The 23,072-nt window shown below is 42.9% G+C and overlaps 1 protein-coding gene across 1 annotated transcript in view; it reads right to left on the bottom strand.

Moving 5' to 3' along the window:
- The window catches only part of LOC121569333 (catenin delta-2-like), a 461,200-nt gene that overhangs the window by 378,636 nt on the left and 59,492 nt on the right, over nucleotides 1–23,072 (bottom strand). Inside the window, exon 2 of the mRNA XM_041880205.2 lies at nucleotides 18,972–19,105. Within this exon, the coding sequence (XP_041736139.2) occupies nucleotides 18,972–19,100 (129 nt within the window). The 5' untranslated portion in view covers nucleotides 19,101–19,105. The remainder of the gene's footprint in view (nucleotides 1–18,971; nucleotides 19,106–23,072) is intronic.

The raw sequence follows: 23,072 nt of genomic DNA, 5'->3' as shown, positions 1-23,072 counted from the left end.
ATTCTCATCAAGGGTGGTGTGAAATTATTAAACATGTATATTCTCTCTTCCCTGTTCAAGTCAATATGTTTCCTAGGTGTCGTGGAACATGAGAGTGATCATAGTTCCAGATGAGGGATTGTTCGAAATTGACTAATTAACTTGTTTTAGTATGTTTATAACTAAGTGGACTAGCAGTAGTGACTAATGTGTTATGGGTTAGATGGAATGATTTATGTGCAAATGTATTTGTGGCCAGAGGCAAAGTACAGAGGGGGCATGTGTTTGAGATATAATTTTTTCATAAGGGTGTTAGTTGCAGATTCGAGCAGGACTGATATCAGCGTATTATATGGAGTCCAAAAACCCACAAGGCTTTAATGTTACAGGGAATTGGGAGAGCGGAATGGAATGTGACTGGAGGTGGAGATCTGTGTGGCTCATAAGTTAAGGAAGTGGGTAATATAATCTCTGGGGAACAATACCACTCCTCTGCGTATAGTGATACAGGGGATAGCTCGTAGGAGAGGAAGGACAGCTAACTGTGCACAATAATAGAGACTACTATGAATTCAAGTTGAACGTCACACATACCCAGAACATGATGGGAGTAGCAGAGATAGTGTTGTCATTTCAGACAACTTTCAGTGAGGGGATCATCGAAGAAGGTTGCTGCTTTTCAGCCGTTGGGACCCAAAGTGTACACTATAATGAGGGTGTTCACAAAGAAGTGTAGATCGGCCTTGGGATGAGAGATGTGTACTAACCTGAGCACAGGGAAGTATTATCCACAGATTTTTTTATTTTACCTTTATTTAACCAGGTAAGCCAGTTGAGAACAAGTTCTCATTTACAACTGCGACCTGGCCAAGATAAAGCAAAGCAGTGCGATTAAAAACAACAACAACACAGAGTTACATATGGAATAAACAAAAACAAAACGTACAGTCAATAACACAATAGTAAATCTATATACAGTGTGTGCAAATGTAGTAAGTTATGGAGGTAAGGCAATAAAAAGGCCATAGTGCAAAATAATTACAATTTAGTATTAACACTGGAGTGATAGATGTGCAGAAGATGATGTGCAAATAGAGATACTGGGGTGCAAATGAGCAAAATAAATAACAATGTAAATAACAATATGGGGATGAGGTAGTTGGGTGGGCTAATTACAGATGGGCTGTGTACAGGTGCAGTGATCGGTAAGCTGCTCTGACAACTGATGCTTAAAGTTAGTGAGGGAGATAAGTGTCTCCAGCTTCAGAGATTTTTGCAGTTCGTTCCAGTCATTTGCAGCAGAGAACTGGAAGGAATACCGGCCAAAGGAGGTGTTGGCTTTGGGGATGACCAGTGAGATATACCTGCTGGAACGCATACTACGGGTGGGTGTTGCTATGGTGACCAATGATCTAAGATAAGGCGGGGATTTGCCTAGCAGTGATTTATAGATGACCTGGAGCCAGTGGGTTTGGCGATGAATATATAGTGAGGGCCAGCCAACGAGAGCGTACAGGTCACAATGGTGGGTAGTATATGGGGCTTTGGTGACAAAACGGATGGCACTGTGATAGACTACATCCAATTTGCTGAGTAGAGTGTTGGAAGCTATTTTGTAAATGACATCGCCAAAGTTAAGGATCGGTAGGATAGTCAGTTTTACGAGGGCATGTTTAGCAGCATGAGTGAAGGAGGCTTTGTTGCGAAATAGGAAGCCGATTCTAGATTTAACTTTGGATTGGAGATGCTTAATGTGAGTCTGGAAGGAGAGTTTATGGTCTAACCAGACACCTAGGTATTTGTAGTTGTCCATATATTCTAAGTCAGACCCGCCGAGAGTAGTGATTCTAGTCGGGCGGGCGGGTGCAAGCAGCGTTCGATTGAAGAGCATGCATTTAGTTTTACTAGCGTTTAAGAGCAGTTGGAGGCCACGGAAGGAGTGTTGTATGGCATTGAAGCTCGTTTGGAGGTTTGTTAACACAGTGTCCAATGAAGGGCCAGATGTATACAAAATGGTGTCGTCTGTGTAGAGGTGGATCTGAGAGTCACCAGCAGCAAGAGCGACATCATTGATATACACAGAGAATAGAGTCGGCCCGAGAATTTAACCCTGTGGCACCCCCATAGAGACTGCCAGAGGTCCAGACAACAGGCCCTCCGATTTGGGCAAGTTACAGCGGAGGGTGCAGAGCTGGTGGCTGGGGCAGGGGTAGCCAGGTGGAAAGCATGGCCAGCCGTAGCAAAATGCTTATTGAAATTCTTGATTATCGTAGATTTATCGGTGGTGACAGTGTTTCCTAGCCTCAGTGCAGTGGGCAGCTGGGAGGAGGTGCTCTTATTCTCCATGGACTTTACAGTGTCCCAAAACGTTTTGGAGTTAGTGCTACAGGATGCAAATATCTGTTTGAAAAAGCTAGCCTTTGCTTTCCTAACTGATTGTGTATATTGGTTCCTGACTTCCCTGAAAAGTTGCATATCGCGGGGGCTGTTCAATGCTAATGCAGTACGCCACAGAATGTTTTTGTGCTGGTCAAGGGCAGTCAAGTCTGGGGTGAACCAGGGGCTATATCTGTTCTTAGTTCTGAATTTTTTGAATGGGGCATGCTTATTTAAGATGGAGAGGAAAGCACTTTTGAAGAACATCCAGGCATCCTCTACTGATGGAATGAGGTCAATATCCATCCAGGATACCCGGGCCAGTTAGAAAGGCCTGCTCGCTGAAGTGTTTTAGGGAGCGTTTGACAGTGATGAGGGGTGGTCGTTTGACCGCAGACCCTTTACGGACACAGGCAATGAGGCAGTGATCGCTGAGATCCTGGTTGAAGACAGCGGAGGTATATTTAGAGGGTAAATTAGTCAGGATGATATCTATGAGGGTGCCCATGTTTACGGATTTAGGGTTGTACCTGGTAGGTTCCTTGATAATTTGTGTGAGATTGAGGGCATCTAGTTTAGATTGTAGGACGGCCGGGGTGTTAAGCATATCCCAGTTTAGGTCACCAAGCAGTACGAACTCTGAGGGATAGATGGGGGCAAGCAATTCACATATGGTGTCCAGGGCACAACTGGGGGCTGAGGGGGTCTGTAGCAAGCGGCAACAGTGAGAGACTTATTTCTGGAAAGGTGGATTTTTATAAGTAGAAGCTCAAACTGTTTGGGCACAGACCTGGATAGTATGATAGAGCTCTGCAGGCTATCTCTACAGTAGATTGCAACTCCGCCCCCTTTGGCAGTTCTATCTAGACGGGAAAATGTTGTAGTTAGGGATGGAAATTTCTGAATTTTTGGTGGCCTTCCTAAGCCAACATTCAGACACTGCTAGAACATCAGGGTTGGCAGTGTGCTAATGCAGTGAATAACTCAAACTTAGGAAGGAGGCTTCTGATGTTAACATGCAAGAAACCAAGGCTTTTACGGTTACAGAAGTCAACAAATGATAGCGCCTGGGGGGTAGGAGTAATACTGGGGGCTACAGGGCCTGGGTTAACCTCTGCATCACCAGAGGAACAGAGGAGGAATATAATAAGGATATGGCTAAAGGCTTTAAGAACTGGTCTTCTAGTGCGTTGGGTACAGAGAATAAAAGGGGCAGATTTCCGGGCGTAGTAGAATAGATTCAGGGCATTATGTACAGACAAAGATATGGAAGGATATGAGTACAGTGGAGGTACACCTAAGCATTGGGTAACTATGAAAGAGATAGCATCACTGGAGGTATTGAGCCAGTCTCCACGTGTATGGGGGGTGGGACAAAGGAGCTCTCTGAGGCTGGTTGACCGGAACTTGGGGCTCTACAGTGAAATTGTATAATAAGAACTAACCCAAACAGCAATAGGCTAGGCATATTGACATGGGAGAGAGGCATAATGCAATCACAGGTGTTATTCGAGAGGGCTAAGACAACAACTGGTAATGGCGACAAAAGTTTGGGCTGAGGCTAAACAGATAAACAGGATGGGGTACTGTGTAAAGGAACAGTCCAGCAGGCATTAGCTGTGTAGTTGAGTGATCATAAGGTCCAGTGAACAGCACTAAGTAAGTCCGGCAGCAGTTCGTAGGCTGCTACAGCACAGGCGAGCAGGAGGCACGGCTGTTGATTGTGCGTACTAGCGGGCTGGGGCTAGCAGATGGATCTTTGTGGTCAACGCAACGGGAAGCCTGTTGAAACCACATCAGACGATTACGTTGGCAGACCAGTCGTGATGGATCGGCGGGGCTCCGTGTCGACACTAGGAGGTCCCGTCCGGTTGACAGAGAAGTAGATAGCCGGGAGATGGGCCTGGTTCGAGGCTAGCTCATGGATAACTGGTACGTCGGTACAGTGGTGATTAGCCAACAACAGCCATTCGGTTGCAGCTAGCTAGTTGCGATGGTCAGTTTTTGTTTTTGTCGTTTTTTTTTGTTATATACAGGTCCCAGTTTCTCGACCACCTCGTATGGTCCGTGCCATGTTGCCAGGAACTTACTTTAGGCTGTGGGGATCAACACCAACACTCTGTCTCCCACCTGGAATTCTCGGGGCTGGGCTCCCCGATTGTACATTTTACATTTTACATTTTAGTCATTTAGCAGACGCTCTTATCCAGAGCGACTACAAGTTGGTGCATTCACCCTATAGCCAGTGGGATAACCACTTTACAATTATACTTTTTTTTGGGGGGTAGAAGGATTACTTTATCCTATCCCAGGTGTTCCTTAAAGAGGTGGGGTTTCAAATGTCTCCGGAAGGTGGTGAGTGACTCCGCTGTCCCGGCGTCGTGAGGGAGCTTGTTCCACCATTGGGGTGCCAGAGCAGCGAACAGTTTTGACTGGGCTGAGCGGGAACTATGCTTCCGCAGAGGAAGGGGAGCCAGCAGGCCAGAGGTGGATGAACGCAATGCCCTCGGTTGGGTATAGGGACTGAAGGTACGGAGGTGCCGTTCCCCTCACTGCTCCATAGGCAAGCACCATGGTCTTGTAACGGATGCGAACTTCAACTAAGTATTTAGTCAGCCACCAATTGTGAAAGTTCTCCCACTTAAAAAGATGAGAGAGGCCTGTAATTTTCATCATAGGTACACGTCAACTATGACAGACAAAATGAGGGAAAAAAATCCAGAAAATCACATTGTAGGATTTTTTATGAATTTATTTGCAAATTATGGTGGAAAATAAGTATTTGGTCAATAACAAAAGTTTCTCAATACTTTGTTATATACCCTTTGTTGGCAATGACACTGGTCAAACGTTTTCTGTAAGTCTTCACAAGGTTTTCACACACTGTTGCTGGTATTTTGGCCCATTCCTCCATGCAGATCTCCTCTAGAGCAGTGATGTTTTGGGGCTGTCACTGGGCAACACGGACTTTCAACTCCCTCCAAAGATTTTCTATGGGGTTGAGATCTGGAGACTGGCTAGGCCACTCCAGGACCTTGAAATGCTTCTTACGAAGCCACTCCTTCGTTGCCCGGGCGGTGTGTTTGGGATCATTGTCATGCTGAAAGACCCAGCCACGTTTCATCTTCAATGCCCTTGCTGATGGAAGGAGGTTTTCACTCAAAATCTCACGATACATGGCCCCATTCATTCTTTCCTTTACACGGATCAGTCGTCCTGGTCCCTTTGCAGAAAAACAGCCCCAAAGCATGATGTTTCCACGCCCATGCTTCACAGTAGGTATGGTGTTCTTTGGATGCAACTCAGCATTCTTTGTCCTCCAAACACGACGAGTTGAGTTTTTACCAAAAAGTTATATTTTGGTTTCATCTGACCATATGACGTTCTTCCAATCCTCTTCTGGATCATCCAAATGCACTCTAGCAAACTTCAGACAGGCCTGGACATGTACTGGCTTAAGCAGGGGGACACGTCTGGCACTGCAGGATTTGAGTCCCTGGCGGCGTAGTGTGTTACTGATGGTAGGCTTTGTTACTTTGGTCCCAGCTCTCTGCAGGTCATTCACTAGGTCCCCCCGTGTGGTTCTGGGATTTTTGCTCACCGTTCTTGTGATCATTTTGACCCCACGGGGTGAGATCTTGCGTGGAGCCCCAGATCGAGGGAGATTATCAGTGGTCTTGTATGTCTTCCATTTCCTAATAACTGCTCCCACAGTTGATTTCTTCAAACCAAGCTGCTTACCTATTGCAGATTCAGTCTTCCCAGCCTGGTGCAGGTCTACAATTTTGTTTCTGGTGTCCTTTGACAGCACTTTGGTCTTGGCCATAGTGGAGTTTGGAGTGTGACTGTTTGAGGTTGTGGATAGGTGTCTTTTATACTGATAAAAAGTTCAAACAGGTGCCATTAATACAGGTAACGAGTGGAGGACAGAGGAGCCTCTTAAAGAAGAACTTACAGGTCTGAGAGAGCCAGAAATCTTGCTTGTTTGTAGGTGTGGTTTCTTGAATTTTTTTCCTCAATTTGTATGTCATAGTTGACATGTACCTATGATGAAAATTACAGGCCTCTCTCATCTTTTTAAGTGGGAGAACTTGCACAATTGGTGGCTGACTAAATATTTTTTTCCCCCACTGTATATACACACACACATACATATATATACATACATACATATATACATACAGTGGGGAAAAAAAGTATTTAGTCAGCCACCAATTGTGCAAGTTCTCCCACTTAAAAAGATGAGAGAGGCCTGTAATTTTCATCATAGGTACACGTCAACTATGACAGACAAAATGATGAAAAAAAATCCAGAAAATCACATTGTAGGATTTTTAATGAATTTATTGGCATATGATGGTGGAAAATAAGTATTTGGCCAATAACAAAAGTTTCTCAATACTTTGTTATATACCCTTTGTTGGCAATGACACAGGTCAAACGTTTTCTGTAAGTCTTCACAAGGTTTTCACACACTGTTGTTGGTATTTTGGCCCATTCCTCCATGCAGATCTCCTCTAGAGCAGTGATGTTTTGGGGCTGTCGCTGGGCAACACAGACTTTCAACTCCCTACAAAGATTTTCTATGGGGTTGAGATCTGGAGACTGGCTAGGCCACTCCAGGACCTTGAAATGCTTCTTACGAAGCCACTCCTTCGTTGCCCGGGCGGTGTGTTTGGGATCATTGTCATGCTGAAAGACCCAGCCACGTTTCATCTTCAATGCCCTTGCTGATGGAAGGAGGGTTTCACTCAATATCTCACGATACATGGCCCCATTCATTCTTTCCTTTACACGGATCAGTCGTCCTGGTCCCTTTGCAGAAAAACAGCCCCAAAGCATGATGTTTCCAACCCCATGCTTCACAGTAGGTATGGTGTTCTTTGGATGCAACTCAGCATTCTTTGTCCTCCAAACATGACGAGTTGAGTTTTTACCAAAAAAGTTATATTTTGGTTTCATCTGACCATATAACATTCTCCCAATCCTCTTCTGGATCATCCAAATGCACTTCAGACGGGCCTGGACATGTACTGGCTTAAGCAGGGGTATACGTCTGGCACTGCAGGATTTGAGTCCCTGGCGGCGTAGTGTGTTACTGATGGTTGGCTTTGTTACTTTGGTCCCAGCTCTCTGCAGGTCATTCACTAGGTCCCCCCGTGTGGTTCTGGGATTTTTGCTCACCGTTCTTGTGATCATTTTGACCCCACGGGGTGAGATCTTGCGTGGAGCCCCAGATCGAGGGAGATTATCAGTGGTCATATATGTCTTCCATTTCCTAATAATTGCTCCCACAGTTGATTTCTTCAAACCAAGCTGCTTACCTATTGCAGATTCAGTCTTCCCAGCCTGGTGCAGGTCTACAATTTTGTTTTTGGTGTCCTTTGACAGCTCTTTGGTCTTGGCCATTGTGAAGTTTGGAGTGTGACTGTTTGAGGTTGTGGACAGGTGTCTTTTATACTGATAACAAGTTCAAACAGGTGCCATTAATACAGGTAACGAGTGGAGGACAGAGGAGCCTCTTAAAGAAGAAGTTACAGATCTGTGAGAGCCAGAAATCTTGCTTGTTTGTAGGTGACCAAATACTTATTTTCCACCATAATTTGCAAATAAATTCATAAAAAATCCTACAATGGGATTTTCTGGATTTTTTTTTCTCAATTTGTCTGTCATAGTTGACGTGTACCTATGATGAAAATTACAGGCCTCTCTCATCTTTTTAAGTGGGAGAACATGCACAATTGGTGGCTGACTAAATACTTTTTTTCCCCACTGTACATCCATACACACACACACACATATCCTTTTTAAAATTATATTTCCCTTCATTACTTTCCAACCCCACCTCCCCTTCCCCAATTGGAGTAAACTAGTGAACAACAACGCTTAGGCCTCTACTTCCAGCCCATACATACTATATACATTTTATGGACACAGTCAAATTCTACAATAATTATATTTTGTTTGTTTTTACTTCTTCCATATGTTTGGGGAGTCTCCCACATTCCTTTTGGCGAACACCAAAAGCAATGGCTTTTTTCTGGCCACTCTTCCGTAAAGCCCAGCTCTGTGGAGTGTACGGCTAAAAGTGGTGCTATGGACAGATAATCCAATCTCAACTGTGGAGCTTTGCAGCCCCTTCAGGGTTATCTTTGGTCTCTTTGTTACCTCTGATTAATGCCCTCCTTGCCTGGTCCGTGAGTTTTGGTGGGCGGCCCTCTCTTGGCAGGTTTGTTGTGGTGCCATATTCTTTGCATTTTTTAATAATGGATTTAATGGTGCTCCATGGGATGTTCAAAGTTTCTGATATTTTTTTATAACCCAACCCTGATCTGTACTTCTCCACAACTTTGTCCTTGACCTGTTTGGAGAGCTCCTTGGTCTTCATGGTGGCGCTTGCTTGGTGGTGCCCCTTGCTTAGTAGTGTTGCAGACTCTGGGGCCTTTCAGAACAGGTGTATATATACTGAGATCATGAGACAGATCATGTGACACTTAGATTGCACACAGGTGGACTTTATTTAACTAATTATGTGACCTCTGAAGGTAATTGGTTGCACCAGATCTTATTTAGGGGCTTCATAGCAAAGGGGGTGAATACATATGCACATACCACTTTTCCGTAATTTATTTTGTCTAATTCTTTGAAACAAGTAATTGTTTTAATTTCACTTCACCAATTTGGACTATTTTGTGTATGTCCATTACATGAAATCCAAATAAAATCCATTTAAATTACAGGTTGTAATGCAACAAAATAGTAAAAACGCAGAGGGGGATGAATACTTTTGCAAGGCACAGTATGTCCGTAAACACTCCAGCCAGCTGGTCTGCGCATGCTCTGAGGACGCGGCTAGGGATGCCAGCAACAGTGCCACCACACGCTTAAATGTCTTACTCACGTCGGCCACGGAGAACGAGAGCCCACAGTCCTTGAAAGCGGGCCGCGTCGGTGGCACTGTGTTATCCTCAAAGCAGGCAAAGAAGGTGTTTAGCTTGTCCGGGAGCAAGACATGGCACAGAGTTTTCACTTCGTAACCCTGCCACATACAGTGGGGAAAAAAAGTATTTAGTCAGCCACCAATTGTGCAAGTTCTCCCACTTAAAAAGATGAGAGACGCCTGTAATTTTCATCATAGGTACACGTCAACTATGACAGACAAAATGAGAAAAAAAAATCCAGAAAATCACATTGTAGGATTTTTAATGAATGTATTTGCAAATTATGGTGGAAAATAAGTATTTGGTCAATAACAAAAGTTTCTCAATACTTTTATATACCCTTTGTTGGCAATGACACAGGTCAAACTTTTTCTGTAAGTCTTCACAAGGTTTTCACACACTGTTGCTGGTATTTTGGCCCATTCCTCCATGCAGATCTCCTCTAGAGCAGTGATGTTTTGGGGCTGTCGCTGGGCAACACGGACTTTCAACTCCCTCCAAAGATTTTCTATGGGGTTGAGATCTGGAGACTGGCTAGGCCACTCCAGGACCTTGAAATGCTTCTTACGAAGCCACTCAGCATATCCATCAGACGTGTTGCTGTGCGTTTTGTTGCTGTGCGTTTTTGCTGCCAACTTTACTTTATTTTGCTAGCTGACAACTTTATGTTTTTTTTGTTTTGTTTTGTTTTTAATTACCGTTTATATTTTTAGTTTTTCCATTGCAACTTTTTTCCCTCATTCAACTTTTTCACTCCGGACGCTTTATCTGGACATGGTTCGTCAACATCTTCAACAGCCGAAGCTAAGTAGTAACATTAACATGATGTCTTCTAATTGCAGTCGCTGTACTCATAATATACAGGAGAACGATCGCCTTACGGCGAGAATAGCTGTGCTACAAGCCCAGCTTCAGACGCAATCGTTAGGCAAGGGTAATTTCAGTGTAGGAAAGGAAGAAACAGCGTCTGTGCCACCAGTAAGTACAGATAGTAACGTTAGTATAAATCCCCCCGCACAGTCCCCGCAGCCGGACAACTTTCTCATGGCTTCTGGAGGGAAATACTGTTGGAATGCTCAACCGGTGTCGCTCATTCAGCCGACAGAAACTTTCAACCGGTTTTCCCCATTATGTAGCGAGTCGGAGTCTGAGTCTGAGTCTTCTCTTGTCTCTACTCCTCCCGTTACGGGGTCTGAGACGCCGAAGGCTCCCACCATTAGCTCTGACAAATTGAAAACCCTAGTCATTGGCGACTCCATTACCCGCAGTATTAGACTTAAAACGAATCACCCAGCGATCATACACTGTTTACCAGGGGGCAGGGCTACCGACGTTAAGGCTAATCTAAAGATGGTGCTGGCTAAAGCTAAAACTGGCGAGTGTAGAGAGTATAGAGATATTGTTATCCACGTCGGCACCAACGATGTTAGGATGAAACAGTCAGAGGTCACCAAGTGCAACATAGCTTCAGCGTGTAAATCAGCTAGAAAGATGTGTCGGCATCGAGTAATTGTCTCTGGCCCCCTCCCAGTTAGGGGGAGTGACGAGCTCTACAGCAGTGTCTCAGCACTCAATCGCTGGTTGAAAACTGTTTTCTGCCCCTCCCAAAGATAGAATTTGTAGATAATTGGCCCTCTTTCTGGGACTCACCCACAAACAGGACCAAGCCTGACCTGCTGAGGAGTGACGGACTCCATCCTAGCTGGAGGGGTGCTCTCATCTTATCTACCAACATAGATAGGGCTCTAACTCCTCTAGCCCCACAGTGAAATAGGGTGCAGGCCAGGCAGCAGGCTGTTAGCCAACCTGCCAGCTTAGTGGAGTCTGCCAATAGCACAGTCAGTGTAGTCAGCTCAGCCATACCCATTGAGACTGTGTCTGTGCCTCGACCTAGGTTGGGCAAAACTAAACATGGCGGTGTTCGCCTTAGCAATCTTATTAGGATAAAGACCTCCTCCATTCCTGCCATTATTGAAAGAGATCGTGATACCTCACATCTCAAAATAGGGTTACTTAATGTTAGATCCCTCACTTCAAAGGCAGTCATAGTCAATGAACTAATCACTGATCATAATCTTGATGTGATTGGCCTGACTGAAACATGGCTTAAGCCTGATGAATTTGCTGTGTTAAATGAGGCCTCACCTCCTGGTTACACTAGTGACCATATTCCCCGTGCATCCCGCAAAGGCGGAGGTGTTGCTAACATTTACGATAGCAAATTTCAATTTACAAAAAAAAATGGCGTTTTCGTCTTTTGAGCTTCTAGTCATGAAATCTATGCAGCCTACTCAATCACTTTTTATAGCTACTGTTTACAGGCCTCCTGGGCCATATACAGCGTTCCTCTCTGAGTTTCCTGAATTCCTATCAGACCTTGTAGTCATAGCAGATCATATTCTAATTTTTGGTGATTTTAATATTCACATGGAGAAGTCCACAGACCCACTCCAAAAGTCTTTCGGAGCCATCATCGACTCAGTGGGTTTTGTCCAACATGTCTCTGGACCTACTCACTGCCACAGTCATACTCTGGACCTAGTTTTGTCCCATGGAATAAATGTTGTAGATCTTAATGTTTTTCCACAAAATCCTGGACTATCGGACCACCATTTTATTACGTTTGCAATCGCAACAAATAATCTGCTCAGACCCCAACCAAGGAGCATCAAAAGTCGTGCTATAAATTCTCAGACAACACAAAAATTCCTTGATGCCCTTCCAGACTCCTTCTGCCTACCCAAGGACGTCAGAGGACAAAAATCAGTTAACCACTTAACTGAGGAACTCAATTTAACCTTGCGCAATACCCTAGATGCAGTTGCACCCCTAAAAACGAAAAACATTTGTCATAAGAAACTAGCTCCCTGGTATACAGAAAATACCCGAGCTTTGAAGCAAGCTTCCAGGAAATTGGAACGGAAATGGCGCCACACCAAACTGGAAGTCTTCCGACTAGCTTGGAAAGACAGTACCGTGAAGTACCGAAGAGCCCTCACTGCTGCTCGATCATCCTACTTTTCCAACTTAATCGAGGAAAATAAGAACAATCTAAAATTTCTTTTTGATACTGTTGCAAAGCTAACTAAAAAGCAGCATTCCCCAAGAGAGGATGGCTTTCACTTCAGCAGTAATAAATTCATGAACTTCTTTGAGGAAAAGATCATGACCATTAGAAAGCAAATTACGGACTCCTCTTTGAATCTGCGTATTCCTCCAGGGCTTAGCTGTCCTGGATCTGCACGACTCTGCGAGGGCCTGGGATCGGGAGAGACACTTAAGTGTTTTAGTACTATATCTCTTGACACAATGATGAAAATAATCATGGCCTCTAAACCTTCAAGCTGCATACTGGATCCTATTCCTACTAAACTGCTGAAGGAGCTGCTTCCTGTGCTTGGCCCTCCTATGTTGAACATAATAAACAGCTCTCTATCCACCGGATGTGTACCAAACTCACTAAAAGTGGCAGTGATAAAGCCTCTCTTGAAAAAGCCAAACCTTGACCCGGAAAATATAAAAAACTATCGGCCTATATCGAATCTTCCATTCCTCTCAAAAATTTTAGAAAAAGCTGTTGCGCAGCAACTCACTGCCTTTCTGAAGACAAACAATGTATACGAAATGCTTCAGTCTGGTTTTAGACCCCATCATAGCACTGAGACTGCACTTGTGAAGGTGGTAAATGACCTTTTAATGGCGTCAGACCGAGGCTCTGCATCTGTCCTCGTGCTACTAGACCTTAGTGCTGCCTTTGACACCATCGATCACCACATTCTTTTGGAGAGACTGGAAACCCAAATTGGTCTACACGGACAAGTTCTGGCCTGGTTTAGATCTTACCTGTCGGAAAGATATCAGTTTGTCTCTGTGAATGGTCTGTCCTCCGACAAATCAACTGTACATTTCGGTGTTCCTCAAGGTTCCGTTTTAGGACCACTATTGTTTTCACTATATATTTTACCTCTTGGGGATGTTATTCGAAAACATAATGTTAACTTTCACTGCTATGCGGATGACACACAGCTGTACATTTCAATGAAACATGGTGAAGCCCCCAAAATTGCCCTCGCTAGAAGCCTGTGTTTCAGACATAAGGAAGTGGATGGCTGAAAACTTTCTACTTTTAAACTCGGACAAAACAGAGATGCTTGTTCTAGGTCCCAAGAAACAAAGAGATCTTCTGTTAAATCTGACAATTCATCTTGATGGTTGTAAAGTCGTCTCAAATAAAACTGTGAAGGACCTCGGCGTTACTCTTGACCCTGATCTCTCTTTTGACGAACATATCAAGACTGTTTCAAGGACAGCTTTTTTCCATCTACGTAACATTGCAAAAATCAGAAATTTTCTGTCCAAAAATGATGCAGAAAAATTAATCCATGCATTTGTTACTTCTAGGTTAGACTACTGCAATGCTCTACTTTCCGGCTACCGGATAAAGCACTAAATAAACTTCAGTTAGTGCTAAATACGGCTGCTAGAATCCTGACTAGAACCAAGAAATTTGATCATATTACTCCAGTGCTAGCTTCCCTACACTGGCTTCCTGTTAAGGCAAGGGCTGATTTCAAGGTTTTACTGTTAACCTATAAAGCGTTACATGGGCTTGCTCCTACCTATCTTTCCGAGTTGGTCCTGCCGTACATACCAATACGTACGCTACGGTCACAAGACGCAGGCCTCCTAATTGTCCCTAGAATTTCTAAGCAAACAGCGGGAGGCAGGGCTTTCTCCTATAGATCTCCATTTTTATGGAACAGTCTGCCTACCCATGTGAGAGACGCAGACTCGGTCTCAACCTTTAAGTCTTTACTGAAGACTTATCTCTTCAGTAGGTCATATGATTGAGTGTAGTCTGGCCCAGGAGTGTGAAGGTGAACGGAAAGGCTCTGGAGCAACGAACAGCCCTTGCTGTCTCTGCCAGGCCGGTTCCCCTCTCTCCACTGGGGTTCTCTGCCTCTAACCCTGTTACAGGGGCTGAGTCACTGGCTTGCTGGTGCTCTTTCATGCCGTCCCTAGGAGGGGTGCGTCACTTGAGTGGGTTTGAGTTACTGACGTGATCTTCCTGTCTGGGTTGGCGCCCCCCCTTGGTTTGTGCTGTGGTGGAGACCTCTGTGGGCTATACTCGGCCTTGTCTCAGGATTGTAAGTTGGTGGTTGAGGATATCCCCTCTAGTGGTGCGGGGGCTGTGCTTTGGCAGAGTGGGTGGGGTTATATCCTTCCTGTTTGGCCATGTCCGGGGTTTCTTCGGATGGGGCCACAGTGTCTCCGGACCGCTCCTGTCTCAGCCTCCAGTATTTATGCTGCAGTAGTTTATGTGTCGGGGGGCTGGGGTTAGTTGGTTATACCTGGAGTACTTCTCCTGTCTTATCCAGTGTCCTGTGTGAATTTAAGTATGCTCTCTCTAATTCTCTTGTTCTCTCTTCTCTCTGAGAACCTGAGCCCTAGGACCATACGTCAGGACTACCGGGCATGCTGACACCTTGCTGTCCCCAGTCCGCCTGGCCTTGCTGCTATTCCAGTTTCAACTGTTCTGCCTGCGGTTACGAAACCCCTACCTGTCCCAGACCTGCTGTTTTCAACTCTTAATGATCGGCTATGAAAAGCCAACTGAGAGACCTGAGCCCTAGGACATCTCCTCTGTCCCCTCCCCTGCCTTGCTGCTATTCATTTCAACTGTTCTGCCTGCGGTTACCCTACCTTCCCAGACCTCTGTTTTCAACTCTTATGATCGGCTATGAAAAGCCAACTGAGATTTATTCCTGATTATTATTTGACCATGCTTGTCACTTATGAACATTTTTGAACATCTTGGTATGGTTCTGTTATAATCTCCACCCGGCACAGCCAGAAGAGGACTGGCCACCCCTCATAGCCTGGTTCCTCTCTAGGTTTCTTCCTAGGTTTTGGCCTTTCTAGGGAGTTTTTCCTAGCCACCGTGCTTCTACACCTGCATTACTAGCTGTTTGGGGTTTTAGGCTGGGTTTCTGTACAGCACTTCGAGATATTAGCTGATGTACGAAGGGCTATATAAAATAAAAAATAAAATTGATTGATTGACTCCTTCGTTGCCCGGGCGGTGTGTTTGGGATCATTGTCATGCTGAAAGACCCAGCCACGTTTCATCTTCAATGCCCTTGCTGATGGAAGGAGGTTTTCACTCAAAATCTCACGATACATGGCCCCATTCATTCTTTCCTTTACACGGATCAGTCGTCCTGGTCCCTTTGCAGAAAAACAGCCCCAAAGCATGATGTTTCCAACCCCATGCTTCACAGTAGGTATGGTGTTCTTTGGATGCAACTCAGCATTCTTTGTCCTCCAAACACGACGAGTTGAGTTTGTACCAAAAAGTTCTATTTTGGTTTCATCTGACCATATGACATTCTCCCAATCCTCTTCTGGATCATCCAAATGCACTCTAGCAAACTTCAGACGGGCCTGGACATGTACTGGCTTAAGCAGGGGGACACGTCTGGCACTGCAGGATTTGAGTCCCTGGCGGCGTAGTGTGTTACTGATGGTAGGCTTTGTTACTTTGGTCCCAGCTCTCTGCAGGTCATTCACCAGGTCCCCCCGTGTGGTTCTGGGATTTTTGCTTCTTGTTCTTGTGATCATTTTGACCCCACAGGGTGAGATCTTGCATGGAGCCCCAGATTGAGGGAGATTATCAGTGGTCTTGTATGTCTTCCATTTCCTAATAATTGCTCCCACAGTTGATTTCTTCAAACCAAGCTGCTTACCTATTGCAGATTCAGTCTTCCCAGCCTGGTGCAGGTCTACAATTTTGTTTCTGGTGTCCTTTGACAGCTCTTTGGTCTTGGCCATAGTGGAGTTTGGAGTGTGACTGTTTGAGGTTGTGGACAGGTGTCTTTTATACTGATAACAAGTTCAAACAGGTGCCATTAATACAGGTAACGAGTGGAGGACAGAGGAGCCTCTGAAAGAAGAAGTTACAGGTCTGTGAGAGACAGAAATCTTGCTTGTTTGTAGGTGACCAAATACTTATTTTCCACCATAATTTGCAAATAAATTCATAAAAAATCCTACAATGTGATTTTCTGGATTTTCTTTTTCTCAATTTGTCTGTCATAGTTGACGTGTACCTATGATGAAAATTACAGACCTCTCTCATCTTTTTAAGTGGGAGAACTTGCACAATTGGTGGCTGACTAAATACTTTTTTTCCCCACTGTACGTCTCTTGTCTGAGCCGTTGAATTGCGACTCCACTTTGTCTCTGTACTGATGTTTTCCTGTTTGATTGCCTTCCGGAGGGAATAACTACACTGTTGGTATTCAACCATGTTCCCAGTCACCTTGCCATGGTTAAATGCGGTGGTTCACTCTTTCAGTTTTGCGTAAATGGAATGAAATAAAACAAAACTTGTTTCTCACAAGTGTAGCCTAGGTTGTGCACTCTGCAAACAACTGAAATAATCATATTGAATGCATTAAAATAAATTACTGTAACCAAAGTAACAAACATTGTAGATTAGAAATGATAGGAATTAACATTAAATGTACCACATGGTGATATATGTAATGGGGAATTGATATACACTAACAATCAAACGCAAACAATTCACACAAGGAATGTGCACAAATTGGCCGGAGAGCACATTCCGGAGAGAAATGCATGGTCAATCCGACATCTGTTTGCATTGTCCATGCAGCACTTATGGTGATATGGCCTCAGCAGAAGTCAGGACATTCATACTTCTTGCCTTTGCGGAGCAGTGCAGAGCTGTTGTCAAGGAAGTGAGTTTGTGTTTATACAGGATGTACCGCCCCCACCTACCGTCAAACAATCATTTGTTACAACATTTGGGAGGCGCATGGCGATGACTCTGCATGCCTCTGGAGGCTCCACAATTGCGTCAAACCCTCCATTTGGAGCCTCCGACCACAATTTCAGATCGAGCATAAATTGGCTTTTAGTCTAGGCCTCCACAATGGATTAGTTCACTGAGATGGGCGCAAATATATATATATATATATATATATATATATATATATTTTGTTACTGCTGGACTAAAACAATCTTGGTCGACTAACAGCGTAACGACCAAACAATCGACCAGTCGACTAATTGGGGTGAGCCTTACACTACACACAAACCTGCTGACAGCATGTACATCATATGTACCTGATTAAGCTCATATCTCCATGATGTTAATATGTATTGTTCATCTATAGGTGTAGCTGTGTGGGAGCTGGAGAGATGGAAAGAGGTTTATACATGCTGAGTTACTCAGTCAGGTTTGTCAGACAGTCACGATGTCGACATGGAACGACTTACCATGTATTTTACAATGTAACCCCCCCCACTCCCCCATCTCAGTATTTTCTGAATACAGTTTTAGTAATAGGAAAGGCTTTTCAATATTTTAACACAAAATGTCCAACTTTGTTTGTCCTTGAACTATAGGCTACATATTAGGAAATATAAAATCTCAGACGTATAAAATGTTTTGACAAAGTCTTTGTGATAACCCGTGATCCAAGGTGAATCAACATTCTATCAGACAAAGCATGGTTCAAGGCCCAGAAATATCTCCCTAGTCAATGATTCTCAGAGGACTGTGCACACATTGGCGGGAGAGCACATTCCGTAGAGAGAAATGCATGGTCAATCCGATGTCTTATGGCCTCAGCAGAAGTCAGGGCATTCATACTTCTTGCCTTTGCAGAGCTGTTTTTTCTTTCTCTCTCTCTCATCTCTGTACATGTTAGTCATTTAGCAGACGCTCTTATCCAGAGCCACTTACAGTTCGTGCATTCATCCCCAGTTTCTTAGGTAGGCTGGAGACCTGCGTAATCAAGGAAGCCACCTCAAGCCTATAATCCTCGGCAAGCAAACAATTGCCGCATTGGAACTCTGAGTGATCCAGTTTGTCCCGAAACAAAGCGTGGTAGATACAGCTCCTGCAGTGCTGGAAGCGTTCATTTACCTCTCCAGACAAAAAGGGCTCCATTGGAACACTCATCTGGGACTAACTTCGTTAGCTTGATGGCTAACGTTAGCAGCTTAGCGGCTCTTTCAAGCACACCGTAACCTGTCAGCTAAGCGAGATTCCGGGACAAGAAATAGCGGCCCTAGCTGTCAAAACCTAACCGCATCGTGGATTCCATGCAATAAATAAGTTAGGTAAAAACAAGTTTGGCAGCAGCTAATGGGGGGACAACAACAGATCACAGTCATAGTAAGTAACCTTTTCCTCAATAAAGTAGCTATCAGAAAAGTCAGATCTAGTAAAGGTGAAAAGAGCCAAGTACGAGTGTTGGTTCACAAAATGCTTTTTTTTGCATGTGTGTGTGTGCGTGAGTGAGTGATTGCGGTGGTTTTAATGTCTTATTCAATACTGTTTACTTGGCCGCAGCTCACCTCTCATCACCTATATAATGTCTCCCCATTACTTCCTGATTCCTCCTCTACACATTCATTATTGACTTCTAAAACACTGAACTGTCCTGAACCCACTGCATAGGACTGGAATATTGATCTCCGCTCCAGCATCAGGGTTCTGCAGCAAATCATTCACAGTACACAGTGTACGTTTGTGTGTTCCATTAAAAAACAAAGTACAGATGAGTGTGTTAAAGTCCCAGATGCTGATATGGACGCACACACACACAGTGAGAGACAGCCAGCCAGCCAGACATGCAGTACCTGTTCTTTGACAGAGGCCAGGATGGCGGAGGTGGTCTCTGTCCCGTCTGATCCGTCTCCATTAGATGACGGTAGACCTGGACTCAACAGACTGGCTCCCTGCTCTGACGGCTGGTCAGGCACCGGCATACTTCCTATAGATAACATCAATATCACGTTATATAATATACACACATCACATAGCATATCTCCTATAGATAACATCAATATCACGTTATATAATATACACACATCACATAGCATATCTCCTATAGATAACATCAATATCACGTTATATAATATACACACATCACATAGCATATCTCCTATAGATAACATCAATATCACGTTATATAATATACACACATCACATAGCATGTATCCTATAGATAACATCAATATCACGTTATATAATATACACACATCACATAGCATGTATCCTATAGATAACATCAATATCACGTTATATAATATACACACATCACATAGCATATCTCCTATAGATAACATCAATATCACGTTATATAATATACACACATCACATAGCATATCTCCTATAGATAACATCAATATCACGTTATATAATATACACACATCACATAGCATATCTCCTATAGATAACATCAATATCACGTTATATAATATACACACATCACATAGCATGTATCCTATAGATAACATCAATATCACGTTATATAATATACACACATCACATAGCATGTATCCTATAGATAACATCAATATCACGTTATATAATATACACACATCACATAGCATATCTCCTATAGATAACATCAATATCACGTTATATAATATACACACATCACATAGCATATCTCCTATAGATAACATCAATATCACGTTATATAATATACACACATCACATAGCATATCTCCTATAGATAACATCAATATCACGTTATATAATATACACACATCACATAGCACGTATCCTATAGATAACATCAATATCACGTTATATAATATACACACATCACATAGCATATCTCCTATAGATAACATCAATATCACGTTATATAATATACACACATCACATAGCATATCTCCTATAGATTACATCAATATCACGTTATATAATATACACACATCACATAGAATATCTCCTATAGATAACATCAATATCACGTTATATCACATATACATCACATCCTCCTACAGAACAATAATAATATCAATATATAGTAACAACAATATCATCATCATCACTATATAGTTATACACATAGTAAACGTCCTAAACAATAACAATATTATTATCATTATAAAGTAATACTCATAGTATACCTCCTAGACAACAACAACATCATCATTACTAATACTCATAGTATACCTCCTAGGCAACAACAATATCATCATCATTACTAATACTCATAGTATACCTCCTAGACAACAACAATATCATCATCATTACTAATACTCATAGTATACCTCCTAGACAACAACAATATCATCATCATTACTAATACTCATAGTATACCTCCTAGACAACAACAATATCATCATCATTACTAATACTCATAGTATACCTCCTAGACAACAACAATATCATCATCATTACTAATACTCATAGTATACCTCCTAGACAACAACAATATCATCATCATTACTAATACTCATAGTATACATCCTAGACAACAACAATATCATCATCATTACTAATACTCATAGTATACCTCCTACAACAACAACAACATCATCATTACTAATACTCATAGTATACCTCCTAAAACAACATCATCATTACTAATACTCATAGTATACCTCCTATAACAACATCATCATCATTACTAATACTCATAGTATACCTCCTAGACAACAACAATATCATCATCATTACTAATACTCATAGTATACCTCCTAAAACAACATCATTACTAATACTCATAGTATACCTCCTATAACAACATCATCATCATTACTAATACTCATAGTATACCTCCTAGACAACAACAATACCATCATCATTACTAATACTCATAGTATACCTCCTAAAACAACATCATTACTAATACTCATAGTATACCTCCTATAACAACATCATCATCATTACTAATACTCATTGTATACCTCCTAGACAACAACAATATCATCATCATTACTAATACTCATAGTATACCTCCTAGACAACAACAATATCATCATCATTACTAATACTCATAGTATACCTCCTAGACAACAACAATATCATCATCATTACGAATACTCATAGTATACCTCCTAGACAACAACAACATCATCATTACTAATACTCATAGTATACCTCCTAGACAACAACAATATCATCATCATTACTAATACTCATTGTCTACCTCCTAGACAACAACAATATCATCATCATTACTAATACTCATAGTATACCTCCTATAACAACATCATCATCATTACTAATACTCATAGTATACCTCCTAGACAACAACAATATCATCATCATTACTAATACTCATTGTCTACCTCCTACAACAACAACATCATCATTACTAATACTCATAGTATACCACCTACAACAACAACAACAACATCATCATTACTACTCATAGTATACCACCTACAACAACAACATCATCATTACTAATAATCATAGTATACCTCCTACAACAACAACAACATCATTACTAATACTCATAGTAGTATACCTCCTACAACAACATCATCATTACTAATACTCATAGTATACCTCCTACAACGACAACATCTTCATTACAAATACTCATAGTATACCTCCAATAACAACAATGATATATCATCATTAGTAGTACTCATAGTACAGTATAACTTCTAAACAACAACAATTATATCATCATTACTATAGAAACATCACATAATCGGAACTTGAGTGGGAAAACCTCTTCTTTATTATCAAACGTCAACATGTTAGGGTCTAACAGCCTTCAAGTAAAGTAGACACTAAAGGGTTCATTTGGGATTGAGTAAATAGCAGGCCTATTATAAGAGTTTAGGGAGTGAAATTAAATCACTTCAGATTATACTGGCTTTTCCGCAGTGTTGCTGGAGCTCCCTCTCTCACACTTCAGAGTGTTAACTGGCTTATATAAACTGCAGAGTGAGCAGTCTCTCAGCCTATCCTGAGGGAGGGAGGGAAGGAAGGAAGGGGGGAGGGAAGGAGAGAGAGAGAACTCACTGTTGCTAATTCTGTGCAACGCCTTTGAACAGTGTCTCGCTCTTGAACGTGCCCAGGAGCTCTGAGAGTGCTTACTGCCAATCTGCAGGCTGGCACCGGCATGTTCAAGAGGTAAAACTGGTACTGTGAGGAGGTATTTTAAGAAGTACCCGCGTGTGTGTGTGTGTGTGTGTGTGTGTGTGTCTGTCTCTCTCCATCCTCACCTCTGCCACTCATCCGTCAACATGTTTAACCTTCAGCAGTGTAACAGGCTCCACCATGGCAGCCAAATCACCATGGCAGCCAAATCACATCACTGTGGAAACTATTTCCAGTTAGCGTTAGAACAGACAGGGAATCCCTGCCTGAGTGGTTCCTCTCTCTGTCCTGTTACTGAGCCAGAGAGAGACATGGGCAGGAATCTACCCACAGCCTGAGTGGTTCCTCTCTCTGTCCTGTTACTGAGCCAGAGAGAGACATGGGCAGGAATCTACCCACAGGCACACACACGGCAATAACAAACACAAATGGCAGATATTACAGTGCATTCTGAAAGTATTCAGACCCCTTCACGTTTTCCACAGCCTTATTCTAAAACTGATTAAATTGTTTTTTTCTCTCATCAATCTACACACAATACCCCGTAATGACAAAGCAAAAATAGTTTTTTTTAGTCTTCTTGGGTATGACACTACAAGCTTGGCACACCTGTATTTGGGGAGTTTCTCCCATTATTTTCAGCAGATCCTCTCAAGCTCTGTCAGGTTGGATGGGGAGCGTCACTAGACAGCTATTTTCAGGTCTCTCCAGAGATGTTTGTTCGGGTTCAAGTCCGGACTCTGGCTGGGCCACTCAAGGACATTCAGAGACTTGTCCCGAAGCCACTCCTGCGTTGTCTTCGCTGTGTGCTTAGGGTCGTTGTCCTGTTGGAAGGTGAACCTTCGCCCCAGTCTGAGGTCCTGAGCGATCTGGTGCAGGTTTTAA

Source organism: Coregonus clupeaformis, chromosome 7 (genome assembly GCF_020615455.1).
Source record: "Coregonus clupeaformis isolate EN_2021a chromosome 7, ASM2061545v1, whole genome shotgun sequence".
Taxonomy (NCBI): domain Eukaryota; kingdom Metazoa; phylum Chordata; class Actinopteri; order Salmoniformes; family Salmonidae; genus Coregonus; species Coregonus clupeaformis.
The sequence above is the reverse complement of the archived record's forward strand: the minus strand, read 5'-3'. Positions and strand labels throughout refer to the sequence as shown.